Genomic DNA, 23083 nt, shown 5'->3' with positions numbered 1-23083 from the left:
GCTTTAAAGCAACAGCTTGTGTCCCTGCACAAACAAGAGGTTGTCTGCCTCGAAGGATTAAACCTTATCTCAGAGAGAGGGGGATGTGCATGAAATTCATATGCTTACAGCAGTGTCGTGTAACATGCGCACACTGAAGAGAGCTCAAATTAATTGAAACCAAGTTTCCATATCCAGTCACACCGGCAGCAGGGTGAGTTACACTGCCACAAAGAAACCATTAAAATAAAACATTCCTTCTGGAGCCAGCCAGCAGGTTTCTGCTCCTAGAAGCAGCACCCTGTGGGTACGGGTTCCTAGGTACAGAGATACCTGGGCAGCTGAATAAGTGCGGGTGTGATCTATGCATGAGAAACAAAGAGTGTTGTTGAAAGGAACTTTGCTAAGTGCTTTGCTGTGTGGTGCAGCAGAAGGCTTTGCAGTGTGTAGAGTTAAACATATGCTAAAGACAAAAGGGAGATGTGGGTTGTATGGTAGGAGGTGGCCGGCTCGCAGGCTGCTCCTGCAGCCCCACGTGCTGCACAGCAGCAAATTGTCTTAATGGGGGTGAAGTGACAGGGGAGACGAATGCCTTCCCCTTGAGTCATTCTCTGATAAAGACACATCGCTTGGCTGCAAGATGACAAACCATATGTTCAAAGTGACAAATCATTTAATTAAAATTTACAAGCGGTTAAATACTGTTTGACCCAAATGGAGGCAGTTATCATGAATCAATTCTGGAGGAGGAACCAGGCTTTCCAGCAGATCAATAGCTCACAGCTGCAGTACCTGGACAGTCTCCGCATTTCTCATGCGTTACGAGTCCTTTTGCTGGCTGCTGTGTAGTCTTGCTCAGAAAAGACCTCAATCAAGTTGAAAAGTAGAAACAATTTTACTTAGGCGGTGTTTGAACACTCAACTTTCATGAATAGTTAATGCGGTGTCAAGTGCTTGAGAAAAATGGCCTTCTATCTTAAGAGCAAATAGCTCAACTTTTGATGAGTTATGGTTCTTTATTGCATATACAGACCGGTGGAAATTGCAATCATCTTTCATGAAAAGGCTCAGCAGTTTTTATTGTAGGAGAGTACGGGTGGCCGTTGCATTTACTAACTAATGTAGTAAATGTGAAATTGCCAGGGTAACACGTTCTTTTATTTATGCTGCCAAGCACATAATGTGCCGGTAGTTCCATAAAAATACGTATTAGAAGAATTTCACATGCCAGCAAGCTGTAGATCTCTTTTATGTATATGACTTATCCAGTGTCCTTCTACTTAAGGTATCCTCATTACAAAGAAGATTAAGCAGTACTGACAGACAGGATGCACTCAGGAGATAATACTGATCTGGTCAATTGTCGCTGGAGGTAGAGCTGTGTTCAAACTCTTGTAGAATTAGGGTTTAAACACTTTGGCTTTACAACTTCTTTCATCTGTCGCAGCATTTGAGGTCCCTTGTGACCACTATGGCTCTGTGAGAGTGCTACTGGTGATGAATAGACTGTCAATAGCTGTGCTCCAGCAGGCTGCCATGAGTTCAACAGGTTTTTAATGTGCCTGTATAACCAGGGCATGGTGAGGAAAGACGGCCAGGAGAAATGGCAGGGAAGTTCTTGAGAAATCCAGCAGAATAGCTGGACTGAAAACAAACACTGGGAAACCATCTGACAGTTTCCCCCGTGGAGGATCTGCTCAAAGCTTGTCAGCTCCTCCAGCAAAAAAAGTCCCTTTCCTATACGAAGCCACCAAAAAGGCAAGAAACCACGCGCTAACCTGCTAACATAATATCCTTTGTCAAGAGCTGAAGAATGATGTTCAAATTGGCCAGAAACTGCAAAGTTCAGTGTAAAAAAGTTATAATTCACAATGTTATATGGCAAAGCTGAATGCAGCAGAACCAACGGAGATATATGAGGAGTATCAAAGGTTGCCACCGAATGCGTAGATTTAATACACTGCTTAATTCAAGCTCTTATTTACAGCGTCTCGCTTCATTTCGAGGAAAGCAATGCTGACAACCAATCATTTAAAATGCAGGAGGGATGTTTTACAGGAGGTCAGAAGTACAAATATTTTACATATTATCTTCTAATAATAAATTCATCTCCTCTGAAGGAAAGTTAGAAGGATCAGCAAAAGTCTTCAGAGCTATTTACAATATTTCAGTGTAAGACTCAGCCCTTAATTGCTGATGGAAGTCATAAATAATTGTCAAGTATGCAGATGAGCCAAAGAGAAATCTATCGAATTAAAGTAATTAGCTCTCATGCCAAGTTTTTCTGTCGCATTAAAATGCTTTTACTTTTCTTAAATGTGACACTTACAAATGAAGGGAACATTGTCAGGGAAGCAGTTATTGTAGGCTGTCAGAATTCCAAGTGTGAGTACCTGGTAGTGCACACCAGAGGTGTTATTTCTGGAACAACTCGTACGTCTGTGTCTTGGCTTTGTAACCCCACAGCTGCTGTCAGAACATCACTCTTCTGAGCTGAGCCAATTCTTCAAACTCGATCCCTTGCAGCCAACCCAGCAGCCGCCCGCCTGGCATGATGTGAGCGTGGTTATCTGATACGGGCAGCAGCGGCTCTTGGCCAGGCTGAACTGGAAACCTTTCCAGACCTTGTGTGGATGGGAGCTGGGTGCCCCACATCAGGGATCATAGTGCAGGTGTGGGGAGTAGCGAGAGGCAGCTGCTTTGCTTGCGCCAGTGCTTTCCCCAGTGCTTTTTTTTTGGTTGTTGTCTCAGTATAATCTTCTCCAAAGCTGCGTTTGACACATTCAGTGGAAGACTCTGAACAAATCTCCTCCATTTAATACTGCATTTCCATGCAGAACCCTCCATCAGCCTGCTCTAGATGTGAGGTCTATACCCTCAGTGTATTCTTTCCTATTTCATAGAGTCATATCATAGAATCACAGAATGGCCTGGGTTCAAAAGGCCCACAGTGCTCATCTGGTTCCAACCCCCTGCTGTGTGCAGGGTCACCCAGCAGCAGACCAGGCTGCCCAGAGCCACATCCAGCCTGGCCTTGAATGCCTGCAGGGATGAGGCACCTTAAACTAAGGTAATGATTGCTTTCATTGGTTATTTTCACTACAGATGATAAAGCTGAGGCCAGCTGTGTGCTGCAGACACATGGCTAGGAGGGCAGTCCCATCCTTACACACTGAAACCAGCACCATGAGCAGAACACTGCACAACAGCAGGAAACTGTGACTAATTTGTTCCCTTTGAATGATCCCTTTCTATCGCCATCCCACTCTGCTTCTACAGTTGTTGTTATTCCACATCTTCCATTTAAAACAAAATGGGCTGGACTCAAAAATCCTTTTGGTTTTTTTACCATGGCTGTGTCACAGGTGACACGGGGATGTGCACTCCCAGCACTGCTGATGGCAAACCACAGCCTTGTGCCATCACAGAACAAACGAAGGGGAAAGTTTCAAACAGAAAGATAATAACTAGAAGAATTAGCATCGATATGTGCTTCAGAGACAGCGTGTACTTTGTGCTCCAGGCAAACAAAAAGTCATCTTTCTACAAGCAAAATTTGGGAAACAAATGTGATATCCATATTTAGTCACTGTGCTCCAGGGTTACGTAGCTGTATACGTCACACAGGGCTACAGTAAATGGGGCCTATAATTGCCTGGTGTATTAAGATTGTGCATAAATAGGCTCGATGGAATTAGTTCTGGTATCAGTTACAAGGAAGGATTTTCAATTAACAGAGGGCTTTAGTAGATGGCTCATTTACAGAACTGATCTGAAAGTGATTTCATCATTCTCAACAGAAGCACCGCTTCTTACTTAACTCGGAATGTGAGGTTTTGCATGCATAAGCACCAAAAGCAGCATTGTTCCCCAAATCAGAGGCAATAATGACATTCTGGGAGCTGCACATCTGTCTTCTGGATGACAGCTGAAAATACACCGTAATTAAAAATCATCCCAGTCCAACCATCTTTCTTGTAGCAGAGTCAAACCCAAGCTGCGTTTGGTGCCTTTGCTGAGCTCACTGGTGCTATTCAATTATTTTTCTGCTGCTAGGCTGCTTTATGTCTTGCTATTCTGTTTGCATGAGTCCGTATCAAGACATTCCAAAATAATCAGTCCAATTCTCAATTCGAGGAGTTCTGCTTTTTAGCCAGGAAGTTCACCAGGATTCAGGCATCCACAGGAATGCCTTGATAGCGAAACCAGTATTTCTCCTCGTGATGCCTCCTTTTTCCTTTCTCTCTTGCACTGCAGTGAGCACAAGGCCAGGAACCCTGGGGTGCCAATGGCCCAGAGCTGCCCAGCACTGAACTGAATTGCCACCCATCAGCCTGATCACACTGTTCTCATTCTTGTTGCAGTACAATGCAATTGTATGCGAGTGGTCCGGCATTGTGCCATGCCTGCATCACAGGCTGTGGTTTGCTAGCCCCAGCTTCTGCTGGAATGTGGAGATAGATAGAATTGTCATTGTTTGATGGACTATTTTTATTAAATTGGCCTTGTATCACTATAGCAGAAATGCTAAGTCAGGGCTTGAAGCAGTGATGGAGCACCTGGTGAGAAGGCAGGGCTAGCCCAGGGGAGCTCAGGTGCATGCAATGCAATGCAATGCAGCGCAAGGCACCTGAATGACTGGAAGGGCTGGAGCCAGGATTCATCTCTTCCCAGTCATCTTTTAAGGGCTGCTAGTGGAGATGAGGGCATCTCACTGGATATCCCTGCCTATCTGAGGCCTTCCAAGGGTAAGCAGCTTCTTTTCTTTTTTCTGTTCCTACAGCTATTGCATTGGAGCAAGCCATCTCTTGCTGCAGCCTGGGGCTTTGCTGCTCTGCTGTTCTTGCTGCACTTTCCATCGCGTTGCGTATCACTAATAAAATCCTAGCTGGTGTTTCCAGCTCATTAATATGCAGTGTCAGATCATATGAAAATGACTATCAAACTGTATTAGACTTGTATTTATTCAACTTTTCTCATATGTGCTCCGAAGAGGCAGAGTGGATCTGATTCCAGAAGGTGCTCACTTGGCCTTTGGGCTAAGCAATAACTTTTGTTTGAAGGCAAAGTTATTTGAGTCACTGACGATAACCTTACCAAAGAGATTACTGCTGAAATAGAACAGGAAATAATATCCATATATATATACATATATAACTTTTTTTATAACACCTTGGGTAAATTATTTTTAGCACTTCTGAAGGTGAGAAAAGCCTGGCAGACTCAAAGGAAGTGGAAGCTGGGGTTTATTTCAAGCTGTAGAAACAATAGAGCCCTTTGGCTTATTCATAGCTCCAATACGGGAGCATTGCTGATAATTATAGCCCTTCAAAATCCGATCCCACCAAGAAATGGGTTAGAACTGCAAGTTTATGTCAAGTGTTTGAATCTGTTGTTGTTCCTGCTCTGTGAAGAGAGGGAGGGGAAGGAGAGCTGGGGATGATGGCAGCCCATGAGGAGGGCTGCAGGAGCCAGGCAGTGTCAGATGGCTGAGGCTGAACGCACCCAGGAACACAGGGCTCCTTCCTGGGGGAGAAACCTTCAGCTCTTTGCTCCTGGTGGAAGGAAAGGAACGGCTTGTAAGACATCTGGAAGTATAGATGAGGGACATCACAAATCTGTGCAGTAGCAGGGCTGGATGCGATAAGCTGAGAGGTTAATTGCAGATTCTACAGCAGTGTTCGTTTTTCTGTGAGAATTAAAGACCTGTTTAAAGTGTTCTGCGCATCCTGCATGGAATGGGCATGTCCTCAAGGCATAAGGGAGAACCTGGAGGCAGTTCCTGGGCAGGGGAGGGGAGCTCCATGCACTGCCCCACTGCAGGCTGGGCTGTGCTGCCCTGCACTACCTGCTGCCCCCTGTTCTGCCTGTCCTCCTGTTGTGTTGTATCTCAGGTTCTACAAAACCTGCCTACTCTCTAACTGTGATGCATTCCTGGGTGGTTTTGTAAAAAAAAAATCAACAAAAAAAAGGATGCCCAGAAGGTTCCCCTCCTATGGCTGACAGCAGCTGTGCACACAGCATCATTTTTAGCAGATATTTATCCTCACTGTTCTTAAAAGCCTGCAGTGCTCCAGATCCCTCACCCTCCATGCAACCCAGTGCTGTTTTTCTCAGTTGTTCCTCCCACCCCCCCAGCTGCAGCCCAGTCCTGCTGCCACAAACCAGGGAATGTGACTTCCTTACCTTCTCCTGAGCAATCCTTGTGTCCCAGTAGCACTCTGTCTCCTTGGGCTTTAGGCTGGCCTGCTGTCTGACCTTCCTCATGTCTGAGTGGCTCTCGGTGCTCTCAGGCTGTTGTCTGCCTGTCCATGAAGGCAGCCATCCCACCACACGCTGCCCTGGAGTGGAGCAGCAGCCCCACAGCACAGCTCACACTTGTATGTACACATCACAGGGAATATTTGTCCTTTTGTAGCAACACAGCACTGATGATTCACTGCAGTCACAGATGCTTTTCCAAGGACTTGTCACAGAGTCAAGTCTTGTTCTCCCTGCAAACATGCAGTTGGCTATTTTTGTTAAAGAGCCGCTTGGAGAGGCCTTATTAAACTGGTTGGTTTTTGGTCAGGTTACTGGCTAAGTCTGACCTGAATTCTGCAATGCTTGCAGCTCTTTCTCATGCAGATGTTGCATTCAGATCCCAGCTTGGCTCAACCTGGGACAGACCAGGTGCCTGTGCAGGAGGACATGGGGGATGGGATTTAGGACTTGTTCCTGCTTCTGAGCCATACAGTCGGGCTCCTTCTTGGAAGGCAGCGAGACATTGGCTCAGTGCTACCAACTGGTTGATAGTGGTTGGACTAGATGATCTCACAGCTCTTTTCCAGCCTTAATGATTCTATGACTGCTAACCCTGCTGTACCCCCCAAGCAAAGCGCTGGGATGTCTACAGTCCCCATGTCCCCTGGTGGGGACCACATGGGGTCCTGGTGGTGTGGGCTCATCCCTGTGCTGCCGCTGCTGTTTCCTCTGTGCCAAAAGCAGTCTCTGACCTTTGAGGCTGATATAAATCAGGAATTCTCAGGTTCTTAAAAGACACTTTATTTGCTCCGATATGACTGCACATTTCTTCCATGGAAAGAAATCTGAGATAACGTGAGTATAAAGGATGAAATATAAAGCCAAGTTTTATTCTACCCAGTCACAGTAATTTTCCTCATAAATACTTCTTGGTATTATGAAATATTGCTTGCAGCAGAAATCGGGTGAGTTGGGGCTGTACTGTTTTATCTTGCTAAACACTGTGGCAGTCTGTGTTCAGAGCCTGCTGCATTTATCCTATTAGTGTATTAGCAGGACTTCTTTCCTTTGTGTTATTTAATGGAAGGTTTTTGTTTGATATGATCAAATCCATCTGTGTCTAAATGGAACTCCCTTAAAGATATACTGCATATAGCAGCATATAACAGTGTATCAGGGTGTAAAAACATTTCTGTTTTTGACGTTACACCAAAAGCATGTCAGTAATATCTGCAGGGTTTGCATGGTCCTACTCTGTCTGGGCCCTGCAGTTCTGGTGGTGCAGTACCCAAAGAAATTCACTTGAAGAAACAACTGGGCAGCCAGCAGTATGGGGGGATCCATTATTTGCACTGGTTACCATAAATGCAGGCTCATGCACTCGGGCTGCTGCTGGTGAGCCTCTCCCAGCCACCACTGCCCCATTTTTCCTGAGTTATCAGAGTCCATTGTAAACATGTAAAGGTTGAATAACCAAAGGGATGTGTGTCTGGCCCAATGGGAGGCCCACACTGACAGCCGGGGCATGTCCCCAGCACTGCAGGGACATGCGCTGTGCCCTCAGCTGTCACATTGCTGGGGTCTGCCTGCCGTCCCAGCAGGACACTGACACAGCCCTGCTTACATCCTTGGCAGGGCACAGATGTGCAATGGAAAAATAATGCTGCAGTCATGCAAAAGCTTTGAATTAACCCAAAATCTATTAGGAAATTTTCTTTTTGGCTGATTTTGGAAGTACTTTTGCTCCAGAGGGTTGTTTGTGATCTGGAATCAGGACAATTAGCAGCCTTCTGCAGGCGCTTCTCAGCCTCCCTCAGCCAAAACTCCACTTTCTGGGCCTTTAATAGCACACAGATGCTGAGTGCTCACCTGCCAGTGCTGGTCCTGACAACTGCAAAGCATGTCAGGCACGCTCCATTGCACTGACACAAAGACAAAAGCCATCTGACTTACAGTCTACGTTGCTGTGTATATTATTGAGCTGTGTTTAGATTGGTACATTGCTGCTGACAACTCATGTTTAGCATGAGTTACCTGTAGGTGTGTGTTTGGGAGGATGGGGAATGGCTCTGCATGTGCAGGGGAAACCTGGATGCCCAGGGTGGAGCAGTTCTGGTGCTGGAGGCTGAGCTAAGTGCCCTGTGGCTTTAACCCTATAGACACACTATTTCTGTCTGAACCAGCGTAGCCTGACAGTTCGTAATCAGATACAGAGCATGGCACAAAGGAGGTCTTAATGGCTGAGCAGGGAATAATTTGTTCTTATTTTCAGTGCATATGCTGAGATATGTGCAAACACACACAGGGCAGTGTTTCTCTTCAGCGTTGCTGATGGCATATTTATCTCAAGTGTTCACCATGCTAAGCTTTAATATTTTAATGTAGCAAATAATTGTTTTCTACTTCCACAGAGCAATTATCTCAGATTCTCTGTATTCCCATTTACAACCACAAAAGGTTCAGATTTATCAGTTTAACTGAACAAGTGAATTTTGCACCACACAGTGGGTGTCCTGCTGTGTCTGTGGCTGCACATGGACCAGGACCAGGCTGTCCCATCCCAGGGCTGGGCTCCTCAGGGTCTCCCTACCCTCAATCCATTGCGTTCTCATGCAGCCTTTGTAGATGGTTTGTCCACAGCTGTCTGTCCTAGGCTGCCTTCATGTATCACTGTGCTTGGAGATGTGACAGTGGGACTCTGGTGAGCACTCAGGTGCTGCAGTCTCTCCATCTTCTCTTGCAACGGACAGTTCTGACAAACCAGTCTTCATCTTCTCCTCACTGCTTTGACCTTGAGTTAGTTTATCCCTTCCTTCTCTGTGTGTTTTAGATCTTGCATACAAACTATTAAGGCTTTCCTATAATAAATCATTAACCTGAATATAGTTAACTGAAATGCTTATTAATGTCTCTCTGCATAATCCATTTAACAGAATTACTCTTGCTTATTCAGACACCCTAAAGAGGTCCGTGCTTTTGTCTACCAGTTTCAGCATTAGAGCTTGTAATTATTCCTGGTTAATGCAGCCCTGGGTGTTAGCAAATGTTGGTTTACACATTTCAGCACAGTACTTTTCCTAATCTCTTGTATTAATTAGAGATACTGATATAGCATTACTTTGCTCCTTTATATTCACTACCAGGAGAGATGTCTGAGTATAATCCTATCTGTGCCGAGAGTGCACTCAAACATTTCCACAACTGCTAAGTGTGGCAAACCTCAGGTTTACATGGAGTAATTGCTGAGTTAGGGAAAGCAGAGCACATGGGTGGAGGTGGTTTGGGGCTGGGGAGGTGGCACGGGGCTCTCTGGAAGCACCATCCTCGCACGGTGGCTTGGAGTCCATCCCCATACTCATGTCTGGGCATCCTCCTCTTTCAGGTTTCTTTCACATCAAGTCATGCCCCATCGCTGCAGACACCCAAGGTCAGGGATGGGGCTCTGAGCATCTGGTGGAGCTGTGGGTGTCCCTGTTCATTGCAGGGAGTGGGACCAGATGGCCTTTAGTGGTCTCCTTCCAGCTCAAATGATTCTGTGATCCTCAGGTCAACCAGCTTTGAGAGCCACAGCTTTCCCTGTTATTGACACAAGTAGCTGTATCTTTCCCCGTTAATTCACCTAGCACCTTTGTACTGAAACAATGCAGCTCTGATTTAATAAGCTTTACAAACATAGTGATGGTTCATATGCGGCAAATCAGATTTACATAATTTTCCACCGGCTTTTAAAGCCACTGAAATTCAAATTATCTTTACTTGGGGAAACTCTTTTAATATGCTAAAACGAAATACCACCTACATTATGCTTGAGTTTGCTGGCTTGCCTTTTCCAATGCATTAAATGTTGATTTGTCATGCTGGTTTGTCAGGGAAAGCTCCTTTTTAATGAGAAGGGAGGGGAGTGCCAGGCCCTGTAGTTACTCATGGCTGGGAGTCGTTGAAGGAACAAAAGTGGAAGCTTTAACGTCTAGAATGAATTTGGTCACAGTGTTGTTTCTTTGTGTGCTGCTGTTATGGGCACCATGTTGGCTCTCTATTGCTGCAGTTCAGCACCCATAGGCAACTTCCCATCGTTGTCCCAGCAGACTGTGGGTCATTTTAACTCCATAACATAAACAAGGCCCAGAAATCCCTCCATGGTGTTCTCAGCTCTTCCACCTTGGGATGTTTCATGCTTTTGTGACTCTGTGAAGGAGGTGGAGTGCTGATGAGTCAACAGATATTGCAGCTCAGACCTGAGTGTCACCTACACAACCCGTCTGCATGTGCAGGTGGCACCCTTCTGTGTTTTGGAACAGGCTGTAGGGACACACTATCAAAAGCAAACACTGTTACCAGCATTCAGCACTGTGGTGGCAGTGGGTGTTGTGGCCTCATGAACCCCATTCCCCCTGCATCTCCACTGCACACCTCTGGTGCTCACCTTGTGTCTGGCCTCCTCTCACTAATGCTGGTGCTCCCAGCTGGGTGGGGGTTTCCCCATCATCCCTGTAGGATTTTGCAAGAACAAAAGCAATGGTTCCTGCTTGAGCCTCCTTCCTTGCTGCTTGGAGGGCCAGCAGCAGCTGCACGCTGTTGTCTCGCAGCTCAACACATTTCTTGACTCCGTGTGCATGCATTCACTGCAATATTTAATTAGGGATTTGAGAGAGGCTTCCTATTAGAGCAAGTAAATACATTCTCTTCGAATGGTTTGACAATAAATATGCATCTCTTTGGTTAAGCAGAATGTTCAAGCTTTGACTCCGAAAGTTAAGCAGAAAACATGTTGTTGTCCAACAGAACTAAATATATTCCCCTCTCGTTGGTATTAGTGGAGATTTTAATGCTTAGTAACTTACAAACTGATAAATTATTCAGATGTTTAAACGTGAAGCACTCATCTGATGTTAAGTGCTCACATTTTGGAGTGTTGGCATGAATCATGGGCTGTGCTCTGTGACACGGCCAGCACCAGCACTGCTGCCGGAGGGCTTGGCCACCTCTGCTGCATCTCTCCTGTTTTCAGATGGATGCTTTCCCTGCTCTGATGTTGTTGTAGAAGGATGAATTGTAAGCATTTGGGACCTGAGGGTAGGAATGGCCCCTTAACCCCTTTCTGTTCTCTCCGCAGCTCCCAGTACGGCGCAGTATGGGATCACCGGGGACGCCGAGGTCCTGTTCTCCTGCTGGTACCTTGTGTTGACACTGTCCTCCCTCACCAGCATATTCTACCTGAAGAACATCATTCTGCACTGAGTGTAAAGAACCCTAAAAGGCTTTTAAGGATTCTCTGAAAGTGCTGATGACTGGATCTGATCTGGTAGAGTTTGTTAAAAGCAGCGTGGGATATAATCAGCAGTGCTTGCGTGGGGATGGTCGCCTTCTGTAGAATTGCTCATTATGTAAATACTTTAATTCTACTCCCTTTTTGATTAGCTGCATTACCTTGTGAAGCAGTACACATTGTCCTTTTTTAAGACGTGAAAGCTCTGAAGTTACTTTTAGAGGGTATTAATTGTGATTTCATGTTTGTAATCTACAAGTTTTCGAAAGCATTCAGTCATGGTCTGCTGAACTGCAGGCCGTAGTTTACAAAACAGAAAAAAAAAAAAAAAAAGGAGAATATTGCAGTAAAATGGGCTTCTTTAAGGCTGCAATACAACGTTCAGTTCCCTTCTTAAATTACATTCTCTCCACATGTACACAGGAACTTTTCTTTTTTTCTTTTTTTGATTAAAAAAAAATAATCAAAGAATATTGCCTTCAAAATATTTCTTGGGAACATTACACATATCTAGGTTTTCTTCCAGCATGATATTCAGGTTCCAAGAATGAGCCTTGTATTATAACTGCGTTGTGCAGTACTGCTTTTTGGTTTCTTCCTTTTTCCTGCAAATTCAGCATGGGTGTGCCTTCATAAAACACTGTTTTCCTCTTCCTCTCCAACAAATCTGGAATGTGCTTTGGGAAACGCTACAGCATCCTTTTGAGCATAACCAATCTCTACCTGAGGACGAAGGTGCTATTGGTTAGGGAGAATGCCTCCTCTCCCATCTCCAGTGGGTTATGGGACTGCTTCAGAAGTATATTCTTAGGCAATCAGACGAGGATAGCACCAGTCCCTCTTTAATTTTCCCCCTTCTAAGTGGTGGACAATCTGCGCTAAGAATGAGTTTCCCCATTAAAAAAGAGAAAGCAAATTATTTTGAGACATCTCTTGAATGTAAGAAGGTTTCCCGTAGTCGTTCTAAATCAGAATTCCTAAGGGGTTGTAAATGTGAGAAGCTGAATCATCCCTTTTGTATTACTGGCAAAAATGCGATGCAAATTGGTATTTTTCTTGCACTTAATTTTGTACTGGTTTGGCTAATTTAGCAATGATAAAGGATGCTTTTAAGTATTAGATATCTGAAAATACATGAAATATCAAGCAAATTTTATATATATACAGATATATATATAAAATACAGATATATATTAAAACGAGGTTGCTCCAATAACCGTATTGAAGTGCATGCTGCCATCAATGATGCATCCACAGGCAGGTCTGCATTCCTGATGTACACACTCTGTACAGATAGCTTACCACAGCGGCTCGGCCATCGTGCACGATCTCCTAGCACTGCAGTCTAGCAAAATAAGGTTCTCATTAAACTCAACGAAGGATCAAGTTTCAAAAGAGCACCTGACATCACCGTTTTTTTCTAAGCAGCCCCATACTACGTCAGTGCAAAGTGTTGCTGCAGTTGATGGCTGAGTTTAAAAACGCCATCCTTGTAAGTTGCTGGGACAGGGCTGAGTCCAGCAGCCTTAGAACACAACATCTCCTGTTGATCCCCAGTAGATGCTGATGTGCTTAAAAAAACAACAGCCAATGACGTGAATAACAAAACCATTATACAAGTACCGCATTCCCTCTCCTACCAGTAAGGCTCGTGCTGAGCAATACCAGATGGGCGCTGTACATACACAGCAGTTCCAAATGCCCCTGTTTCTGAAAAGGCAAATTCTGAGTTTGGTTGGTCTCGCTGTGTGCTGCCCCATGCTAAAGCTCAGGCACAATGTGCAGTGAAGCTGTTGCAGTTACTGATGAGCCCAGATGCGCAAAGTGAAACGTGCTGACTCCAAAATACGGCAATAAAGTGTCCTAGGTCTGCTTGTGCTCGGTGACAGGTTGTGCTATTTCTATCACGTCGTTTGCAGCTGTGTGCTGAGCAGTGGCCATTTTCAGAAGTGTGGCATTTCTGTGAAGTATTGAATAACACGATCACATTCCCTGCTGAAGGAAACGGATTAGAGCCAACTCAAATTCTACTACATGCAGCTCTTTCTGCTCTCCCTTGTATTGCAGCTTTAAAGTGCCATATTTTAGAATCTGATCGTTGGAAACAGTGGTGCAGCAGAAGACATCACGACAGGGCAGTCTTGTGAAGAAGGCAGAGGGGGGTGTGTAACCCAGCTCACCTGCTGCTCCTCGTGTGAACGTGAGACGGGGCTGTGCTGGGGCTGGGTCCAATTGGGCATTTCCATTATGATGTTATTTTGGTGATTCCTGACATCTGGAACAACCCCAGCAACAGAATGGAATGAAAGGCAGCTTTATTAAATGTGAAGAAAAGGAAGTATTGGTTGTTGGCAGATGTAGAACCACTGGGTTATGTGGACGAGGCTTTCAGTCCCATCAATTCTCCCTTAAATTTGTGGGTACGTTGTTGTTGTCAGTTCCAAAAAGGAAAAGAGCCCATGAACATTTTTTGGGTGCCGGTAGCAGTTTGTCAGACAGAGGAGGTGTCTGAGCACTGAGCGGAGCCATGTGCTTGGAGTGCGTGGGCTCACAGCCCTGTGTGCCCCAGTGCCAGCACTGTGCTGCGTGGTGTGCAGCCAACATGGGGCGCGAGTGCTTGGCTTCATGCTCCTGCCTTGAAAGATATGATACATGGAAAGAAGCTCAGGTTCTGGCAGGATCAGAGCCTTAGGCAGCATCGATCCCATAAAGAACCTCAGCTCTGTGGTTAATCTGTTCTGTGTGGTAAACCTAATAGTGCAGTCTGGGACTTGCTGGGACATCCTTCCAGCACGGGCTGTGCGGGCTGCTGCAATCTGAAAGCCACAGCATTGGGCAGAGCCCGTTCACTCTGTAGTCTGTGGGGTGTGTTTGCTTCAGGTCGGACGGTATGTTCTGTGCTTCTGGGAATGGCTGACCATTACTGTTCATCTCTGTTGGTCGAATCATATTCTATTTATTCCCACCTTTAAAAAGTGACAAATAAACGGCGTAGCTCCAAGCAGTACCACTGAATACATATATTAAGGTCCCTGTCCACATTGGAAACTCCGAGGTCTGAAGTGCTGTGAGCTCCCACTCATGTGATAACTCAGGGCTGCTAATTACCATTGCATCAGCGACGTGAGCAGCAGCAGCAATGCTCAAATAGTAGCGTTGCTGATCAGGACATCATTCTGCTGCAGAACCGAACTTGTAACTGAGGAACAAATGCTGTTTCTCGAGGTTTGTAACTTGGCAGGAAGTGTATCCATCATTGCTAGACGGCTTTTTTTAAACTTTTCAATATATATATTTTTGTTAGAAACTGTGCTGTTTTTTAAGATAGAGGGGTGTTAAACTCCATCCCCACGAGAAGCTGCTGCTTTGCACATTTTCAAAGTTAGCATTCTAGACCAACTGTGGTAAATGTTACGCCTACCAGAATCTCTTCTTGTTCCACGTAGGTGTGTTATAAAGAATGTGTATACCAAAATACATATTTACATGGGTGAACAATATGCCTTAAAGACTCAAGTGTGTGCTTGCTTCCAAGGCTGGACCAGATTTGTGCCCAATCTGGAGGTAAACAATCCATATTTCATAGCCTGCCATGGGAGATTTCATTTCTTCAAAAAATAATTATAAAAATTTAACAAAAAAATAAAAGGGGGGGGGGGGGGGGAAAAAATGATTTATTTTCAAAGAACTTTAATGAATTTCCAAGTTCTGTCATCATCTGACATATGTGAGGAAGCTTAGGAAAGGGGTGAAGCTTTAGCTCTAGCCCTAGCAGTGAGCAGCCTGTTGTGCCACCATCAGGCGCTGCCATAGAGACCCCATTCCTGTGCCAAGGCCAGAGGCAGCCCTGTCCCTGTCCTCATCCCTGTCCTCGTCCCCATCCTTATCCCTGTTCCTGTCCCCAGCCCCATCATGGCCAAGCCATCAAGTCAGCGCTGCCTGTCCTCCTCCTTGCCCCTGCTGGGACCAGCACACCCATAGCCCCCACAAGTGCCACGGCACAGAAAATTCTTTAACACCTTAAATTGTTAAAAAAAAAGAAAAATCATAACTGAGAAGTGTAAATTCTTAATCAGCCTTAACAGAGAGTAGATAAATAGTTGCAAGGAGGAATTTACTCTGCCTTGTGTGGATGCAGTGGATGCACTTAATCTGGGTTGGCTCCAATTTTTGGCTGTGCCTGGTGCTCCTCACTGAGCATGGAGGGAAGGCAGGGAGCTCACTGCGGTCAGGGATACCCATAGCACAGCTGGACACCCATAGCACAGCTGGATACCCATAGCACAGCTGGACACCCATAGCACAGCTGGATACCCATAGCACAGCTGGACACAGCCCAGGCTGTGGCAGGAGGGGCTCAGGACAGCTGGGGTGGATTCTCAGGGACTGCTGTTCTGAAATTGTCCCTCAGCAAAGGCAGGGAGACGTCACTTCCAGCACTGAGCCATTTGTTCCTACAGCCTTCTGCCAACTTCAGGTCCAACTCTTGAAGAGTTCAGAGGTTCCTTTGTGTTAGAAAATCCTTGTGTTAAGAACTGTAGACATCGCCATGTTTTCACGTCCTATAACCGTAGTTTCTGTCCCTCTGTCTTTTAAAGAACATGGAGTTTTCCTGTCAGCTGGTGGGATTGAGTCTGCACTGTAGGGTAAGCTGCAGGGCTGATCTGTCAGGCTCTGGGTGCTGACCTGCCTCCTGCTGAGCTCACGGGGCCATCAGGTTGCCATGCCAAGTCATCAGGCCATGGATCCTGCTCAGTGATCCCACTCTAAGCAATGCCACCCCCTGTCCCTGGGCTGGGAGAGGTGCAGCAGGGACCTTCCTTGTGCTGCTGCTCAGGCAGACCAGGGCACTCAGCAATCCAACCAAACTGCAAGCAGTAATGCAAAGTAACACAGCTGAAAGCCATTTTATTTGTGGTTCTGGTAGCTCCTCACGTAGCCCCTGTGGTTGCTGTGGCACCAGGCACACCTGAGCCCCATTAGAAGAACAAATTACATGTGTGCATGAAGCCAGAGCTTGGTGAGGAGGAGCCAGTGTGGTGTTGCCACTGCAGACACAGGAATTTCCCCTTATCTTCCAAGTATAAAAGTATTCACTTTTCCTCCAAACCTTTTTTTTTTTAATGCTGCCAGATAGAAAACGCCTGTAATGATGACATACATCATATTTGCTATCTAGAGAGGGAAGTTTCTTCTCTCCTAACACACATCCATCCTTCTCTTTATTATTTTTCAACCAAAACCAAAACACAATTCACGCATTACGTGATGCAATTTATGTGCAATAACACCAGCTTTTCCACTTATCAAAACCATTATAGTCATAAGCACATAACTCCCATTAACCTCAGTGACAGTGACTTAAATGTGAACCACAAGTGAGAATAAACCTTTAAGTTGTCATTTAACAGCATCAGCCTTGTTTTCTGGTACGTGTCTAATGGGGGCTCATTTCTTCTCCCCTGTACCTTTCTAATTTTCCCTCCTGGTGCAAAGTGCCCTTTCCCTGCCTGTCAGGTTGGAGGTGCAGTGGTTGGGATGCGCTTTGTGCTCACAGAGCTTCTCTCTGGCAGCAGCACCCAGCAGTGCCTGGGCAGCCCGTTCCGTGCTAACAAGGCAGCTCTGTGCTGCAGTTCCAGCTCTTTTGCAGCTACAGGAGGTAGCACAGTTCATTAGGCTACAAACAGCTTAAAGATGTTAAAAGGACTGGTTTTCCTCTCTCATTTAAGCATGTTGGGTTGCTCTTCCATGAACTCTGAATTTACTGTTTTCTTCATTAACTTTGACCTTTTTACATCCATTACAATAAGAAAAAAAAATAGAGTTAACTTTAGAGCAAGCTACTGTAAACTCACTTCCTCCAGGGTTTTACAAAGCCTGGCACAAGGAAGCCACTGTTTCCTATACTAAGAGGATTTAAGATTAGGGATACCAAGCTGCTCTGAGTTGGTCCTTGTTTATTCTCAGCTGGGCACAAGCCCCTTTCACCCAGTGCCTGTGGGCAGCAGGACACAGAGGGGCACACTGGGCTGCCAGGGCAGCTGCCGTTTGTTGTGGGATATTTGTGTAAATCTGAAACAGCTGAGGACACAGCCATGGGCTTTAGCCATAGGTAAGCAACAAGCCCAGTTAAAGAGAGCAATGCTCCCAGTCCCACTCCTCCAGATATCCCTAGATAATCTTTGCCAACCAAGTATGGTTAGTTTATGGGCTGCAAATGTCAATGCTGTGACTATAACTGGGAGCATGTCCCCTTTTCCCTTCACTTTCCAGCTCAGTCCAATCCTGCAGTGCTGCTGGGACACCCAGCTCTTCTCAAGTGTTGTCTTTCTCTCTTTTTTGGTGCAAACCAATGAGCAATGTGCTGCTCTGCTGCCCATGCATCCCATCCCTCAGGGATTTTTTCCCATATTCCATGTTACCGAGCTTCAGCACAACATTTCTTTTACCACGGGTGTCTCAGCCTTTGTTTCAGTGCCTTACACACCTTCTGCAGGGCAGTGCATGTGCTGCATCCCACTGCTCCCAGGGAGACCACAGGGAGAGCACCGCGTTTATCCTTGGCTGTTTAAATGGGTTTATTTTTCTGACAGACTGTGATCTTGAAATGGTTGTTCCTCACTTTTTCATCACGCGGATGGTTGTGAGAAGTAATTATTTTAGCATATGGCGAGATGTGCAATTATTACCGCTAGGCTCTTCATTGAAGACAATCTGCTTTAGCACGGCTCTCCTGTGAGCGCCGGCAGCACAGGGCTCAGCCAATTCCAGCACAGAAAACAGCAGCTGCCCCCAAACAAGTTCTTGATTTCTCATTCCTCCCGAAAGCCGAGATGCCGCTGTTAATGGCAAATAGTAACGGCCACAGGATGGAGTCTTAAAATGAATCACAATAGCTAGATGTCACGGGCTATTAATTGAATAATTGCTTTAAGTCATTGTCTTCATGATTTTGGTTATGAAGGCATTTTATCTATAGTTAATGCTCACACTCTTAGCAAACCTGTGACTTGTAAAAAGCACCTTAATGTTCCAATAAATCACGGTTTCCTTGGCAGGATCCTCTCACACCTCGCAGGCAGCAGGGTGGGTCCAGGCAGTGTGACAGGGAGGGCAAGAGGCACAAATTGGGCCATAGGGAATGGCCAGCACAGGCTGTGTTTGCTGAAGGCCGGGAGGCAGCATGCTCAGAGAAAACAGCAGCCCTGCCCTTTCTGCTGCCCAGGAGGTGGCAGCTCCGGTGCCAGTCCAAGCTCACAGGTGGTGTCTGTGCCCCTGCCCAGCTCCATGGTAGAGCTGTGTGCTCCGGGCAGGGCTGGTGCTCCCCACGCACAGCTCCCAGCTTTAAGGCAGCAGCAGATATGCAAATGCACTCAGCAGAGCACTCCTGCAGATGTTCTTATTTAAAACAACCTGAACCCACCTAAAGTAATAACCCCAAAACCGCCTCACTGCTCCCATACGTTCTGAGTCACTGCTGCAGAATAGCACAGGAATATTATTTTTATAAGAGCGAACCATTTGCTAAATAAGCCACCTGTTAAATAAACACTCCCTCTCTCCAAATATTGCTGTTTTGTTTTCCAGACTATGCACAATCTGGATTTATTTTAGATGAGAAAAGATAATCACTAAAGAAAAAAACCTGTATTTTGACTATTTGAAACCATCCATCTTGAGCACACATCTGCTCCTCCACAAGCTGGCAGAGCGCTTACATTAACGAGAATCATCGTTCCTTATTCAGCCGGGAGCTAATGAACTTCTATCATCAGACCATGGCAGTCGTCATTTATTTTAACTTCTCCAAGCCTTCCGTTGTTTCCTGTCTGCCTGGCTTGGCTTGGCTTGCCAAGAGAGGTGTCCTCTCACAGGGACAGAGGGCAGCTCCAGTCTCGCTGTGCCATCACCTTTTCCATGCTTCTAAAGCCACAGTGAGCACCACCCCACATCTGGCACTCCATGGCCACATTCACTCAGCATCGGCTGCAGGGAATTCATATCGGAGGGGTTTGATGTTTTCTGGGTTTTGTCCCATTGGGGTCCCAAAAGCCACAGAACAGCTCCCCGGGCACTGCATCATTCTTCCCCTGTCCCAGAGGTGGGAGAGCTCCATGCATCCCATGTGTGTGCAGTCATTAGTGGGGATTTCAGATAGCTTTGGTAGGTTGTGCATCCTCGGGTCTGCAACTGATAGCTTGTTGCAAGTAATTGTGCAGCACAGACAGAGGCTTTGCAGGTCAGCTGTGAGCCCTTACCCATGGTGAGCCATGTGGGCAAAGCATCCTGCTGAGAATGCTGCTGAGAGCAAAGCTGAGAGCAATGCTGAGATCAATGCTGAGATCAATGCTGAGAGCAAAGCTGAGAGTAACGATGAGAGCAAAGCTGAGAGCGCTGCTGCACACTGCTCCCCTGCAAACTGGTGGGCACAGCCTCACAGCTGCTGGCAGCACAAGCAAGCAGGGATCACCTGAGGGCGTAAGTGTGGCCAGAAGGACGCACTGCCAGTGTGAGTTTGTACTCAATTGCAGGCACAGAGCAGGGCAAGACTGCTTTTCAAAGTCAGCCCCACATACCCTGCTCTCTTCCCTTTGTGATAATGAACCCGCTGCCATTTTGCACGGCCACACGTGTTTCCCTGCTCTTTGGCACTCAGCTCCTTGGCTCAGGCACCTTTAGCTGGTGCTTTTCCCACACATCTGAACACAGCAGCAGAACGCTCAGAGCACAGCCCTCACCTTCCCAGCCAGCAGCCTTCTCCTCGGGGCTCAGAGCTCAGCAGCCATGGGCTCCTCAATGCCTGTCAAACACCACATCACTGAGTCACTCTGTGACTTACTCTCAGTCACCTCCATGCATCTTTACTCTGATGCAAAACCATAGGAGATTTCACACAGCCTGTACTACTCGTTTCCCTTTAAGTGCAGCCCACAAATTAATGGTGCCTGTTAATTAGGCAGCTAAACCCAAAGGGAAAAAAAAGCCCTAAGGAGAAAAAAAAACCCGTAATGCTTCTCATTTGAAGGCACTGTGCTGCAAAACACATTAAAGACTTGAGCCAGATTTTAATAACTAAGAGGAGCTTTAATTAGAGTTGACATATGAACTGAGTACGTGTGCCATGCCCAGTGTGGGCTCACACACGTGTGTATCCTACACAGGGGTGTGCGTAGGTTACACACCTGGGTGAGCGGTGCAGAGGACCCCAAAGAGGCTGCTGGCTTTGGAACCTCTGTGCTCTTTGATGATTAACAGAGGGAAGAACAACGTTTTGCATACCCGAGTCTCCATTAGCAGCGCAAGTGCAAAAAGAAAAGTTGATTTGGAAGTATGGCAGCTACCATTAGGATAAATGCTGCATCCATATAGGACCGACCCTTCCCTCCCCTCCTCATCCTGGTCTACATAGAAATCCTGGATGTGTTGCTCTCAAAGAATAGACTTTAAATTTCTATACTCACGTCAGGGCAGCATTAAATATTAAAGTGAGATATTAAAATTTCAGAGAGCCTAAATTAAACCTGAGGTATTCAAAAATAAGTGTTCCTGCATATTTAATACTCGAGAACTCGTAATTAACTTTAGAAATCTCTCATATTAAGAAAACGAGGAGCTGCCTAAAAACCGGTGACAACAGTCGCGACCTTCTGGGCGCACACTGGGTCTGCTATGGAGGAGGCACGGATTTGTTAGCAGGATGGAAGCCAGGGAGGATGGGGTTTGTGTGCCCCTGGAAGGTCTTCACTGCCCACAGAGTGAGCAGCAGGGTTAGCCCAGTGCTCTGCAGGCTGCTTGCCCAGCTGAGTGGGTGCCCCAGCACAGAGCACTGGGTTGTTTTTTCTCCCTTCACCTGAGTTCCCAGGGCTGTGAAATAGCTCTATTTATCACACGGCTCCTTCAGATTTAAAGCCTATATAAGCACCTGAATTTATTATTCTAATGCTTCTGTCCCTTGTGCACTGCTATAAGAGGGAAGTTGCATTAAATCAATGGTACGCCACGTTTTTAGGTCTCTTCAAGGATTTGAGCATAGCAAACAAGGCCACAAGTCCTGCAGGTACCAGCAGCAGCAGCCAGCTCCTACACCGTGTGCTGAGCCCTAAGGGCTGAGTGGTTGTGCCCCTGCTTAAAACTGCATAATAGTATCCAATTAGCAGAGCCTGTGCTCTGGCTCCTGAACACTGGGCTCTGCTCATCCTGCTGCCACAGATACAGGTGATCTTATCTCCACAGCCTTTTGTGTCTGTGGAAATCAATTAGAGATCACCAAATGCGGTCCCATAGAAGAACATAGCTCTGTGACAACGGGCAGGCTCGAGGTTAGGGACACTGATTTAACACTGGCAATTTGTCCACCCAAAGTAAATATGCTTTTCACGTGTCTATACAAAAGCTGTTCCACTACCATGGCAAAAGGAGTCAATTGCAACACCACGTGGCTGCCCCATCACACAGCAGCTGGCACACATCTCTGCAGCTGTGGTGGACAGTGAGGCAGCAGCACCCTGACAGCATCCCGACAGCACCACAACAGCATGCCCTGCTTCAGAGCTCCCAGCAGCGCCCTGCAGACCCACGTACAGCCCAGAGTGCAGCACAGCTGCGGGCTGTGATTTGTTAGGATGGCTGCTAACTTGCAGTACTCAATTTCAGAGGGTCACTCAGTACAATAGCAAACCACTCGTTCCCAGCAAAATGTCAGATTATGGATGGAGGGGAAGAGAAGGGGCTTGGAGGGATAAAACCATATACTGACAAAACAATAAAGGAAAAATCAATCTTTATGACAGATGAGAGAGGAGATTTACAGTGTAATCAGAAAGCACAAAGAGATTCATGGCTTGCCAGAATGGTATCCAGGCAGCATTATTCTATAGATGGCAACACAATCGCGCTGCCAGATCTGTTTGTGTCTCTGAACAAATCTCTCTGTGCATTCTGTTGGAGTGGGCACTACAAGCACAGATCTCAGTGCTCCATCTGCACCACATGCCTCTCCACACACAGCTCCGCAATCCTTGGGCTATCCTGATGCAATCAGCTGCATGGAGCATGCATTGCAGCAATGGCAGGAGATAAGAGCTGCCCACAGGGAGAGGCAGTGCCACGCAGCTCCTCTTTGCACAGCCAGAGCAGCAATTAGTGCGGAAACCATGGCAGCCCTCCTCTGCTAATGAGCTTCTGGCTATCAAGCCATTGTCTTAATTTCTAGGCAGTCAGATAAGATCTCTTTTAGATAGGATCAAAATGGCCACTCAGCTAGAATCCAAAGAAATCCTGATCTATGAGTTTAATACCATGTAAAGCTTAACATATACTTCAGCCTGAACTGGTTCAGATTGCCTGGCATTTTTTATCTAACAAGTAAGACTCACACAGCAAGGCCCCGAGGCGATTTAATCATCCGCTGCAGCAATGGAAAAGCAAAATCTTTTTTCTTTCTCTGCAAAACTCCTCCTGCCCTGTGATGGCCACCCAGGCCTCCGGAGTGTGTCCCAACCCTCCAGCCAACCTGGGATTCTGGGCCATGGGCTGTGCCCCCTGGGATGGACCTCCTGCCCTTGTTTTGCCAACCCGACCCCAAGGCCAGCAGCA

General features: G+C 46.3%; 1 protein-coding gene and 1 long non-coding RNA gene across 3 annotated transcripts in view; one reads left to right on the top strand and one right to left on the bottom strand.

The window, feature by feature from the left end:
- Positions 1-21919, top strand: part of NEGR1 (neuronal growth regulator 1) — a 167471-nt gene extending 145552 nt beyond the window's left edge. For both annotated transcript variants that reach the window (XM_032446132.1, XM_015870907.2), the window contains one exon: positions 11336-21919. In XM_032446132.1, coding sequence (XP_032302023.1) covers positions 11336-11460 — 125 coding nt within the window. In that variant the 3' untranslated portion in view covers positions 11461-21919. The remainder of the gene's footprint in view (positions 1-11335) is intronic.
- LOC116653745 lies at positions 635-6691 on the bottom strand. The gene is made up of 2 exons (XR_004308131.1): positions 6166-6691; positions 635-5534 (listed from the first exon to the last, which is right to left on the bottom strand). It is a non-coding gene; the product is annotated as an uncharacterized LOC116653745 (long non-coding RNA).
- Positions 21920-23083: the final 1164 nt, after the last annotated feature.

The sequence above is a fragment of the Coturnix japonica genome, chromosome 8, assembly GCF_001577835.2.
Source record: "Coturnix japonica isolate 7356 chromosome 8, Coturnix japonica 2.1, whole genome shotgun sequence".
In the NCBI taxonomy this organism is placed as follows: domain Eukaryota; kingdom Metazoa; phylum Chordata; class Aves; order Galliformes; family Phasianidae; genus Coturnix; species Coturnix japonica.
This window is presented reverse-complemented; position numbering and strand designations above follow the sequence as displayed.